Below are 13687 nucleotides of genomic sequence, written 5' to 3' on the forward strand. Positions count from 1 at the left end.
TCCTCAGAGATCCTTTCTATCTGCTAGATTGGATCCTGTCCCGTTGTAATTGATTTTTGCTTAAATAAACTCTTAAAACCTTTAATATGCCTGAGTTTGTCTTTTAACAAGTTAAGGTCTCTAATAGTTTAAGGATGTGTTTTACGTAGAGATATCTGAATAGCTGAGAAAACAGTAGCGATAAAGCTGATCTAAAAAATTATCAAAGATTTTTTTAATGGCTAGAGTATAAGTCTCTAAAAATAGAGGTTGTAATGTTACAAGGAAGGCTAGCAACAATCAATACTTATATCTGCACTATGCATCCTGAAGGATGTGATGTGTTTGTTATAAACCCAAGGCAATGGGAAGTACAGGAAGAAAATGCAAAAATCAAAAGAAAAAAAAAGTGAAACAAAAAACAACATACAAACTAAGAATTATTTCCAAGCCTCTCATGTCAAAAATAGCCAGTTCTTTCTTAACGCTTGTTTTAAAAACTGGGTTTTTTCCCCCCCTAACAATGTTAAAGCTTAAAAGGAAATATTTGTTAAAAAAAAAAAAAAAAAAAAGAGAATACAATTTCAACTATTTTCCACAGCTCCAGAGAACAGAGCAAAGGAAAGGGCTTGGGGTAGGGTGGGGGTAGAAAAGAGAAAGCTTCTTATTTTGGTCCAAACATTCGCATCCTTTGGGAAATACACCTTTATGTTCTCCTTGACTTCGGCGGCGAGTCTAGAGCATTCTCTTTGCTTTACATCCCCTCCAGACCTCCAGAGAGGGTTCACAAGACGCACGGTTCCACCTTTTCCATGATTGTGTAGAAAAGGCACCGTAAAGCTGACGATGCATTCCAGCACCTAACTATGTGAATTATTTTAAAAAGCTTATTCTTTAGATGAAATTTAACACAATGGTACAAAATAATCCCAGCAGGTGCCTTAGAAAGACCAAATCCACTGAGGATAGGATTTAAAAGGGAGAAAAAAGATACCAAAAACCAATTTTCTGTCACACAGTTTAAAAAAAAAAAAAAAAAAATTCCACCAAGCGATATTTAGCTCTGGATCAGGATATGGGACTGGAATTGGCTGAGCTCCCCGGGCCACAAGGGAGACTGGCAGACATATTTCTCTGAACACAGGCACTGGCAATGATAGTAAAGCTGTTCTGACCCAACTCCGTGACCTGGCTGGGTTAATGATTTTTTTCCCCCTAATCATGTTTCTGTGAAGGAGTTTTCATCGTTGTAAAAAGGTTCTGCACCCCTTGCAGCCAAAAGCCTGCTCAATTCGGATCCAAGGCCTGGCCTGTCTTGTTCCTATTCGACGTGGAGGAGGTGGGTGGGCTGCTCACCGAGCGAGACCTCCAGGACACCCAGGGGCCTGCTGCTCCGACCTGCACCCCAGGTGGTTAAGTTCTGACGACAACAGCGGCTTCTGTCCTACTTCTGTGCAACGGCCCCATACTCTCCCCCACCCCCCCAAACATGGTCACAGCAGCAGCAGAGAGAGTGGAGGCTCATTTAGAGAGCTCCATTTATAATTCCACAACCCGGTCTTGTAATTATATCATGAAAGACAGAGAAGGTCAGAGAGGCAGGATCGCATTTGGAAAGTGAATACATCCCCCTCTCCCTGGGAACTCCTTTAGTCTCCATTGTCTTCCATTTACATCCAGATAATGTTTCCTCTGGAATGTCAAACCAACAGACTATTTTTCCTGAACACGGCTTTCTTTTTCTAAAACTAATGGCCGCAGATGAACCACCAGATTCTTTCTAGTTATCCACAAAGTGGCTCTCTGGTAGAACAATCTCTAGGGACACGCGGGGACTTATGAGTCCCCTGCATGAGCCACTCGTATCATAACATTTCATTTAAAATCCCAGCCTTAATTTCCCATACTATGACTGAACCCTCAATAATACAAGAGAATCGACAGCTTCTCATTCTTTAAAATAGGGAGTAGACATGACGATTTTATGGGTAAACGTATAAATAAAGGTTCATAGAAACCCCATTTACCCTGTAGAGAGTGTTGAAATAAAATTTGAGGCCCAACTCTGGGCTCTATGCTTAGTTCCTGTTTCTTACTCATTTTCTCTTTGTCTCTCCTTGTTCCCCATTTTTATCTGATAAAAGCTTCCTATCTGCAGCCCCATTTTGCAGAGCTCCGGACACTCGAGAGTGGAGACTGCCTGCTTCATGAAGCAATGAATAAAGTTCGTTTGTATCACCTACATCGTCTTTTAAAGTCACTTTAAAAAGAGTAACATTTGGGGCTCGATACCAATAAAACTAAATAATAAGGTAATAAGAAAATTCGAAATGAAGAGAGTCTTCAGACGTGAAGAAATCAGCCCTCGAAAGCCTCCCGAAGTGGAGGTTTGCTCCACAGAAAGCAGGTGACCTGAATATTCTGTGCTGGCAGGGAGGCAGTGAGTTAGACAGAAGAATATTTTAATATTCTGTGGGAACAGATGCGAGGCACTCACGAGCGAAAGAAATCTCATTCAATAGAATTAATCAAACCTCCCTTGTGACGATCTCCACATTCCACATTCCTGGCTGAACACTGCTGGGCTCCCAACATTTGGCTCTGGCTGAAAGCTTCTGCCACCTCCCCGCATTGCCTTGGTGTCTCCTGGTGACCTTCCCAGTAGCCTGACCGAGGCCTCAGGGCCCCAGAGCTCTGATCCAGGCTGAATAGACAGACACAGAATAGTTGATTCTGCTACTAACCCTGTGATCACAACTCCGTTCTTTTCTCTGCCCAGCACCACGTCGCGCTTCGGACAGAAATGGAACAACTTCTAAAATACTGAGTGATTTGAGACGAATGCTTACACACAATGGCTTTAAAAATATTCCGGGAACATACAAATATTTTACGCTAGGCTCCTGAGAGCTACAATCTTCTAATGACCTCCAAACACATCTTTCTTCAAAAGCCATGTTAAAATTTTAAGTTCCTGTAATCTCCTATTTCTCCACTAATGTTACATTTTCATAACTCAATGAGATTAACAGGGTATACATTCCATTTATTTTGAAATATATCTTTACATTCCATGTATTAGCTGGGAGGTAAGGTCTTAGAAACTAAAGAAGCAAAAGGAAATTATATTTGTGTTCAAAATGCACTTACATAATTTTTGAGCTAGTGTAGTTTCCTGATATTATTTTTAGACTCATAGAACATCCTCACAGCTAACCCTGTACAACTATTAGCTCCATAAAACATAAAAAAGAACTACTGCTACTAATTACCCCAAAACAGGAAAAGTTAATTTTACTACAATGATTTTGATGTTTAAATACTCCTTTTCTACCTCGCGGGCTTTCTTACTACAGTCACTTCAACTAAATCTTCCTAGATCAAATTTAATTAGGAAAAAAAAAATCCCACTGTTATCCATGATTACTGTTGTCCAAATTCCTGAACAAAGCAAGGCTCGAGCACAAAGTTCTAACGCTTCGACCAGAACAGTGTCACAGCTGGACACGCGTCAGAGGCAATGTACCCAGGGCATAGTGATTTTAATCAGTCATCTTTGCTGCATATTTTGTTTTCAAATTTGAGGGCATTTTAAGAAATCTGTGAGGCCCTTTAAAATGTAACAGGTTACCTAGTACAATTGATTTCATTTTCTTGGTTTCTCCTTCCTGGCCTTTATAGCACCATTTTATCCCCTGGGAGCACCTGACTTATTTTTATACCTGAATTATTTCTTTCTCATCAGAAGGTGGAGAAAAATCAATTAATCACTATTTGAAATACCCTTGGCACCTTAACTAAAGGTCTTTTACACAAGCGAAGTACTGATCCTCAATATCTCCTGACACTATTATGTCCTTATGGATTTATATCTAGAATAAGTGATTTGTGCAGGTTCTTAAGACTCAGCATTTGTTTGTTTGTTTGTTTTTATAACATCGGGTCAAATCTAGTAGTCCCCTTGATTGGAAACCAGAGTAACATTTGCGGTCCTTAAGTCATCTACACAATATTGGCCTGGTAAAAGGAGGCGGCCATCTTTCTCACTGCAAGTAAAGGAAATCACAGTGGATTATGACTATTCGCATCTGCCTCGTACTTTGCTGGGTACTAAATCAACGTACTCTGAGCAATTAATGAAGCAGACAAAGCACCATATCTTGAGATACCAACTTACCAGCCAGCATATGCGTACATCCCGTAATAAAAAGCAAGTGGAAGTCCCATAACACTTGCATCTCTTCCCGAAAAGGCATCTTTAAAGTGTTGCGTTTGCCCTGCAGCGAGAACAGAAAGATTTCAAGACTTTTCAAAGAACTGGGGCTGGTCATAAACTACACGGTTGCAGGTCTAGATTTCTCAGTCTCTGCTCACTGCCAACATCATTTATTAATACTGTACTCATTCTAGAGTGCAGTACCAAAGTATGCTGATACACCACGAACACTACCTCGAATTTCTCTTTTAATAAAAGTATAGCAAAGAGAAAAATGGCATTTAAAAAGCAATCCCTTGTTTGAGTGTGCCTCTTCTCTTGACAGACGTTGACCATGGAAGAAGACAAAAAGATCTTCCGTGACCTAGACCTTCTAGGAGCATGACTGAATGCTTTAAAATGAAGGTAATATAATCCATGGGTCTCTTACAGTGAGGAGGTGTCCAGAAAGCCCAGAACCACCTTCTCACATCATTTAACTTTATTTCTGCTTTTCTCCTGTAGTTCACTAGATATCAACAGGGCTGGGAAAACTCTGCCACCCAATCTGCTCTGCCCCTCGGCTTCCTTTGTAAATAAAGTTTTATTGGAATACATCCAAGCTCCACTAGTTTAGTTAGGTATTATGACTTATCAGTCAATGGCCAACTTCGCCCTCGAGTATGGTAGCTGTGGTGGAAACCATGACATGCACAGTTAAAAATATTTACTATCTGGCCCCTTACAGAGAAAATCTGCTGACACTGTCCTAGAGAATGGCGTGAGGGTTTTTTTGGTTTTGTTTGTTTGTTTGTTTGTTTTCTTTCCCCCAGAAACACCAAAACTATATTAACTCTAAAATAGATAGGTTTTAATACATTTTGCATCAACATAGGGATCAAGCACTTAGTCATCATATTTGTTTCTACTTTGTGAATCATCGTACATCTTTTGGATAACTACACAAAAATACAAATTCAGATTTTGTCAGTCAAAAGCAAATGAGATTACCTAAATGAAAAGTGTGACTTTGTTTCAAAACTGGTCTTCACGTAAGTAAATAAAATGGGAATGGGAGGTGTCTAACATGTATGAGACCCTCTCTCTTCACTCAAATCTCAGTCGCTGCCTGGCTTGCCCAGACTGCAACATATACATCAATGTAATATGTGGGAGCTTTGAGACCAAAAATAGAGAATGTTGAGTTATACACTAAATGATTTTTCCCTTGAGGCAGCTGATTCCCAAATGCAGCTCACTTCTAAAAATGATGGAGTGAATTCGGAAATGCCTGTTTTACTAAAACATCTCTGCGTCCTCATAAAAGGGAACGGTAAATATTGGAAGTCAGATAAAAACATCTGTTGTATTTTTTTAATCATGATCTGTGGGCGTATTGGCCTGAAGGGACAATGTTCCTAACAGTACAGCACTGAATAATCAATAAGAGAAGCCAAACTGTAAAGAGCGGGTCCCGAGCACAGATCCCGAAAAGTGCCATTTTGAGAGTGTGACAGAGAGGCATTTCTAAACTTTAAGAATATGTTGGCTGCACAACAGAGGTCTCAGGAAGACAAAAGTCACGCTATTCGAAGGAAAGTTTAGCAAACCCTCAAGAGTAAACACAGAATAGAACTCTTTTCAGGATCTGATGAGAGAGTAGGAACACACACACAATCTGCATTAGTCAAGTATTTTTCTTCCTGGAGTTTCGAATTACTGTGAAAAATATGTGATCCCGTCAGAGGTAAAGAAAATCACGATGTTATAGTAACAGAGTACACATCCTGCTGAGAATGCTCACCACAATGTTAAAAACTCACTAGAAAGGGAGTAACACTCTCGGGCGATCTCCCGATTAGGTGAGACACATGAGGAGGGTTGGTTGCAGTGAGCGGTGTCGTCCTAAGATTGAATTAAAAGATCTTCCCACTGGAAGTGCCAAAAAAGATCTAAAAGGTATCTCACGACCTTTGCTCTCGAGGAATTTCCAACGCAGTAACATTTGGGTAACCTCATCTGACCTCACACACACATAAAAATAAGTGGTAAAAATGAACTAGTCTTACATTACACCAAGAAGAAAAAGGAAAAAAAAATCTTAGTTTTAAGGGATAGTGTATATCATCTTTTGCAACTTAAGTTAGAGCTAAAGTAGGATCAACAACCCAGAGTTTCTACACTTTCCAAAAATGGAAGAAATTCCTTACAGAATACTAAGGAGTTAACCCAGAAAAAGAAACTACTAACAAAATATTATTTTTCCTGTGTTTCTCGTGGATCAGAGCAGGTCGGCTCTGTGACTCTGTGAAGGCCAACACGAATTAGGAAGCGTGAGCTCATATCCTTTCTTTATTCTGTGTGTTCTGAGTTGGCCGAGGTCACTGCACGAGGCGAACATTTAGCCAGGAGGGCTACAAGATCTCCCACTAGGCTTATCGCATGGACGAACGCAGCTCCCTCCCCCAGCCCGAGTGATGGGTCTTTCATTATTTGTTATTGGCTAATGCCTCCACCATCAGCAATCGCTGTGCTGGGTTTGGGCCTTTCTTTTTGCCTTGTGTAACTCTCTTCCTGAAATGTCATTACATTTCTCAGTAAATTCTCCTTCTTGGAGCAGACAGTATCCCCGTAAACATTAAATGCTTAATGTTCCCAAGTCACATGCCACTCCTTTACAATTTCATCTCACTTCCCTATTTCCGACTATCGTGCCTTGGCTAATTAAACAACTCACCCGGACTTCCTTCTCTTCCAACCATTCCCACTGAACCCGAGCAGCTGCATACACCTTCTCCCCTAAAACGTCTGAAACTCCAAATGACATCGCCCATCTCATCTTTTTTTTACTAGTCAACTCTATAAGGCAAGTACTCCCTCCAACAATGGTGTTATATTTCTGTAGGAATGCAGATTTTACATTAAAAATTATGTCACAATAAAAATTACGTTGTCACCACTATTTTTGTCAGATAATATTTGGTTTCTAAAAATACTGTTCCCACATTTGACTCTCCTTCTATCGAGATTCCAGTCTCAAGGTAAAAGGAATCATAACCAGGGAGTAAAAGAATTATTGATCACCTTTCATTATTTTTCAAGTATCTTTAATCTTCATTACTATCACTGAACTATTTGACAGTAAAGAGGACATACGTATCTGTATTTTAACAGCAGGATTTTTTCCCTCCCACTTTGAGTTTTCACTTCAAACAGTTTATGCCAAGAAAGGATTCACTGATGCTTTATTTTGTTGCTGGGCCTAGTCTGAATGCATATGTTGCCATTTAGCTGTAAATACCAACTCGCCCCCAATGTAGCGGCCTTTCAAATCAATTAGATGACAGTATAGAGTCTAAGTTCCACAAGCAGAGACTAATTAAGGGATTCTGCTACCACGAGTGAAAGTTACTGTTAGAAGAATCCAAAAGCAGACACGTCCTTTAAAAAGCATTTACTTTTCAGTCCATACCTTTAATTAGCTGCATAACTCCAGGGACTATAATTATCAAAATTGCTGTGAGCTTGCAAAAGGTTAGGAAAATCTGGATCCGGGCGCTCCAGCTGACACTCATGCTATTTAGGACCATCACTATAGCTGCAAAAAAAAAAAAAAAAAAAAGAATAAAGTAGAGATGAAGTTACAAAAGGCAAATCCTCATTGGCATGAAGGCATCATAAGTTCTAGTTACTCCAAATGCCATCCATGAACCAGGGGTGTTGGCATTACCTAGAAGCATTTCAGAAATGCACAATGTCAGCATTGCCCCAGACCTTATCCATACAGATCTTCATTTCAACGAGATCTCTTGGTGACTTTTATGCACGTTAAACTTTGAGAAGCTTGGATAAAACCTCCGGATAGCAGGAAGTCATCTCGTATTCTCTGTGACTTATGAGTGAACGTACATTGTAGTGCCTTAGCGATTAGACAACAACGCCTTCTAAGCAATGCTGGAAGCCATCACAGCACACAATCACGTGCCTATCACACTGAATATGACTCTGCAGCATGATGAGACAGGCTACTTCCCGCCACAACAATTGCATGTGTATTCACCCGCCAGCGTGGGATCACACTCAGCAAGCAGGAAGATGTTAAGAAGTCAGCTGGGACCTTACTCTTCACTCGAAGGACCAGCCTTCACCGGCACTTTAGGTTTTCCTCTCCACTTTCCAATGGGCACATCAAAGAGTGACTGTCAACCCTGAACATAGAGGCTCCCAAGACATGTTTTGGGACTTGGAAAAAGCACGTAATAAGTGACAAGCTCGAAAGAGTTCCCGGGCGGAAGGGGGACACGGGGTCTGAAGCCAGCAGAATCTCCCTTTCTTAATGATGCTGTCTACGCTCTCCTGAGCAGCACTGGAGTAGCCTCTCCCCACACTGTGGACCACCAGAACCTTGAGAACAGAACAGGTGCGATTCATTGCTGTGTTACTAGTTTCCAGCTTCGTACCTGGCCCAGGAGGATAATCAACACGGTTTTGATGAATGAATGAATGAATGAATGAATGAATGGAGCTGGATCATCAGTTAAAATGAAACAAAATAAAACAACACAAAAAACTACCCTCAGGCAAGGAGGCATGAAATGAATGGTGATACTCTGAAATGCGGCCTCTTAAACGCTGCTGAAATGACTGCGGTTTTTCTAGACATTGGATTTCAACATGACACTCTTTACAAAACCTGACATTTGCAGTTATTATCTATAAGCTTTATTTTGAAAAAGGTATATTTCCCCCTAAACAAAAACCACACATATATGAAGGTATTTCTCAGGAGATAAAACACTTGCAGAATTCTTATAATTAAAATTACAATAGGAAGTATCCTTACGTACAGCAATGAGTTACCATCATTTCCCGCTATCTAAAATCTAATCACTAGCTGATTGAAGAATTTGAGAATCAATGCAAATGTTAACAACATATAATATACATGGCAAAATCTTTAAAATAGCTTATACCCCTGAAGGAAGGTTAAGGGACATCTTGTCAACGGTTTACTATGTGGCCATTTAAAGTTGTGATACAGTTAAATATTTATTACATGAAAGGTTTGTTCCTGATATATTACTTATTAATACAGCAAATTACAGAGGTGGATAAAATGGATGGATGGATAAATGGATGGGTGGATGGATGGATACACAGACACAAAAACAGACACGAAGACAGAAAGGAAAGGAAAAACATTTGAAAAGCATTTGCCAAAACATTAACAGAAGGTATCCACAGATGTTAGAACACCAAGTAGTTTTCAATGTCTCTTATTTAATAATTTTTATAATGAACGTGAAGCATTTTTAAGTAAAAAAATCAACAAAGCAATTTTCACTTTTGAAATAAAGTTTTTGAAGATGGGAAAAATAAGATCTCCAGAGATCCCACACATAGTTAAATACGGGTTTCCTGACGAAGAAAGGTTTCAAAGAAGTAACGATGAGAATGATCAGAAAGCCTGGTGCCCTGAATAAGCTATATGCGAAGTTAAGGGAACATTTTATCTATGTTTGAAGCTGAAAACATGTGAAGAAACAGGCCCATTGTTAATGGCAAGGTGTGTTATTTTAAAAGAAAAGATAAAAAATAAGATTATTTTTCTCCCCCCAGGACGAAGCACGTCAGTGCCATTCTGCTCTCATCTTTATCGGCCAGTGATTCTTTTCCTTTCTCCATGCAAATGACTCTGCGGTAAACGATTTGTCATACGAAAAGGATTATTTTTTAGTTCAATGAGATTCGGCCTCGGCCTGGAAAAAAAACTGGACTCACATTCTTATCGCTCATAAAAGACCGATGTTTTCTTCTATTTTCTAAAACCCACAAATACTCTCTACTTCTCAAAGTGCTCCACCATGGAAAAGACCTGCTGCTTAGAGGGGAAGGGAAAATAGGAGAAGGAAGAGAAATAGAAAGAGGAGGGAGGGAGGGGGGAAGAGAGGGAAGGAAAAAGGAAGGAAGAAGGGAAAGGGAGAGGAAGGGAAAGAGGAAGTCTAATTTTCGGAACCTTCATCTATACATTTGAAAAGAGGAAGGTTTGTTACTTTCATAGTGCGAGTACTTAACACCTATTAAAATAGAAAAAAAATTTTAAGTATTCGAGATTTTCTTTGCTGTTTTGTCAAGTCTTCTCGGAAAAAATGGAAGACAAAAATTAAACGTATGATAAATTGATAATCTCGCCTGGCTTTGCTCTCAGACAGCTGAAACAAAAATCCTGGTTAAGACCGATTCCCCTCAAAGGTGTCGCGAAACCCTGCTTTACCTGAGCATCCGGACACTGCACTCATTATCTGATACACCAGCACCAGCTCCAGCTGAGAAGGAGCTGAAGGTACAGCCTAACCCGCAGCAAGGCAGCGCGCAGGTCTCTGCGTGGCTGAAACGCTGTTTCACCACACGTTCTCACAGAGAATTAAGTCCATAGGTGCTGCTTGTCCGACAATACTGAAAGGGAACTTGGATGCACGAAAGGAAGGCGCTTTCTGCGCCTCTGAAACCAATATCACCTACTTCGTTTTGTTACATACTCTCTATCTATCCACAACGTCATAATCAAAGAAGTTGAAATCCGAGCAAGCTCTCTGGTTCCAGTTTCACTTCCTTTGAATAATAATTGCTAATTTCACATGGTAGGAAATATTTACATCAATTTGGGATGATGATGAATTATTGAGCTTACCTTAAAATGGTACCAAAATAAACACCAAGGGACATGGGGTATTTTGTTACTTATATATATTTCAGTTTCCTAAGAACTGAAATCCAGCCGTGAAAGCCATCTGCATTAATCCTGGAGACAAGAATTACATATGTGAAGGAACTGTATTTGAAGAGGTCGTCCAGGGGACTGTTAAAGGCCGATGCTGTGATTTAAGGACCACCAGGAATGTCTTACTGCACTTCAGTAATTCAAGTTTGTCTCTGCTTTTTACAAAGTGAGATTACTGAGCCTGGATATATTGGGTTTTCTCCCAGGTTCGAGTTCTCCCTGGCTTTTAACTTTCGACTGCTTCATGCTAAAATGATAAATATACGGATGCCACATTGTCGAGCTAAAGTGAATTATTTCACTGGTTTCCATAACGGCTGCCTGAGCTGCTTTTCTCTCTGTTAGCATCCGTTTCCTTGATTCACTAATTTCAGAGGGGATGTTTAGCAATAAACACTTTTTAAAGCAGACACATTCGATATTTAGAATCTAACTACTGGGAATACATATGGTAAGTATTAAATACATGTAAACTATTATTACATGGCAGATATCATGTGAGTTTACACGGATAATGTTATCTGATGCTCATATCTCTGTGACACGGTTACCATCACTGGCCTTATTTTGCAGAGGAGCAGCAGAGACTTGGGACATTAATTAACTTGCCCATGTTCACACAGGTAAGTGTGAAGATAAGACTGGAGTCCAGGTAGGCTGACTCCACGCTTTAGCCACTAGTCCACAGGTAACAAGAAATGGCTCAAGAGACATAGTATATGACATCACTGGTACACCTAGTTCTTCCAAACTCCTGGTGGCCCTTCCTCTCTGCAAAAGTTCATGTTTGTCTTGACTGGGACTTCAGGACACTCTGATTCCACACTCTGTCACCCTCCTGAAGAAAAGGGTTGTTGTCTGCGGTACTTGTATATTTCAACACTGTGTATTTCTACTGAAGAATTGATTGTCTTGACAATTTAGTTATGGTAGAAACGGAGTAAGTATAGCCGAACGTGCTATATTTAAAATGCCATCACAGAACTAGTCCTAGACTTTCTTTCACATAATTCATTATTGTCAGGAAAACACATTTTTGGAAAAGAAAATATCACAGTGCATTTGTAGAACTGCCTAATTTTTCTCACAATGCAAGCGTGTTACTTTGTTTGCCTCCCCTAATTATTTCCACAGGTACGAGACGGTGGCAGGCAGGGCTCTCTCCTCACCTACGTAAACTAAACTAAACTAAGGAACCCGAGATTCAGGTTGTTAGGGATGGATCTGGACTTAGAGCTCACATTTTGAAGAACACACTTTAATTTTAATATTCTGCCATTCAAGCGTATACTTATTTAGGGTTTAGTTTCAGGAGACCAGAAAGACAGACTAAATAGCATTTTAACTATTCGACGTGTGTACTTCAGTGCCTTTTGAAACTACAAAAAAAAAGTGAAAATTCATGAAGTCCCACAGAAGATGGAGGGAGTAACATCAGTATCATGGTAGAGGAGAGTGCCAAAGGTCAATACACAGATAAGGTTCTGATCCAAATAAGCCCATCACAAAATGACAAGAACATAAGTCGAAAAAGCATTTAACACGCCTAACCCACCAAACCTCATCACTTAGCCCAGCCCGCCTTCCATGTGCTCAGATCACAACATCAGGAAAATGCTGGCAACGGGAGAACACTGTCGACCTGCCCTCGCGACCACGCTCTGCCAGGGAGCCGCCGCTGTCCAGCATCAAGCCTCCTTGGAGGCATCGCTAGGCGGGTCAGAGCAGAATTCAAAATCGGAAGTATGGTTTCTGCTGCATGAGCCGCTTTTGCATCATCACGAAGCCAAAAAGTCACAAGGCACACTTCCATAAGCTGGGGACCTCTGTTCTTCTTAAAAGTGGGGAGTGAGGAGTAAATTACCATTTAGTAACTCCATCCCCACCTCTCTCCCATTTCTGGAATGGTTGGTTAACATTTCGGGGGAAAAAAAAAAAAACCCTGATATTTCTTTTGTTCTATGATTTGATTAGATCATGACCCTTGGGCTTTGCTCTTCCGCATTTGAAGGAAGGCTTTCAAACTACCACAAACTCTTTTCTTTTTCTGGGAATATAAAAAGGCAATTCATGCAATTAAATTCTATTTTCTACATTTCACTAACCTCCCACCCCTCGCAGGCAGAAAATCACCCACTCTCACTTTGAACAATGGAGAACCTGAGGGATTTGCCCCCTCAGGTAGATTTCTCCTCCTCCTTCCCTGTCTCCACCTGCTGCTGCTCCATTCATGCTAAATTCTTAATGACCATTTATTGGCCTTTTCCGATCAGGCCATGGACTTACATCACCTGCCCCGGAGTCAAAGGCACAACCAGTGTTCTCTCTTCACGCCTCTGACTAGAGAAACCCATATCCTCAGAGTTCAAGCTTGCAAACGGAACACTGAAATTTGTAAATTAATTGTTATCACTGATGGCGAAAATAGAAGACAATGTCCAGGCTCCTCCAGGACTTACCCAGCCTCTTTCTTAACTACCTATCGCGACCTCCACCACAGAAGTAGGGAAACAACAGCATGCTTAGTTATCCGGACACTGAATTGCTTTACATTTTTGGTTTCAATGGTTTCCATTTACTCCTCTAAAATACAAAATTTCCCTTTAAAAAGCTTATGAGAGTTGGGATAAATAAGACAAGAGTCATCTATGTTAAGGGTGGGAAATTTTCAAATGGCCAACTTCTGCTTCCATTGTTTAATCTTAAACAAGGTGTAGTTCTAGGAGATATCC

General features: G+C 40.4%; 1 protein-coding gene across 2 annotated transcripts in view; it reads right to left on the reverse strand.

Annotated features, from left to right (window-relative positions):
• Positions 1 to 13687, reverse strand: part of SLC7A11 (solute carrier family 7 member 11) — a 93233-nt gene that overhangs the window by 70378 nt on the left and 9168 nt on the right. For both annotated transcript variants that reach the window (XM_016155808.2, XM_016155809.2), the window contains exons 4-5: positions 7647 to 7772; positions 4157 to 4256 (exon numbers count right to left, since the gene is read on the reverse strand). In XM_016155808.2, coding sequence (XP_016011294.2) covers positions 4157 to 4256; positions 7647 to 7772 — 226 coding nt within the window. The remainder of the gene's footprint in view (positions 1 to 4156; positions 4257 to 7646; positions 7773 to 13687) is intronic.

Source organism: Rousettus aegyptiacus, unplaced genomic scaffold (genome assembly GCF_014176215.1).
Source record: "Rousettus aegyptiacus isolate mRouAeg1 unplaced genomic scaffold, mRouAeg1.p scaffold_m13_p_16, whole genome shotgun sequence".
Taxonomy (NCBI): domain Eukaryota; kingdom Metazoa; phylum Chordata; class Mammalia; order Chiroptera; family Pteropodidae; genus Rousettus; species Rousettus aegyptiacus.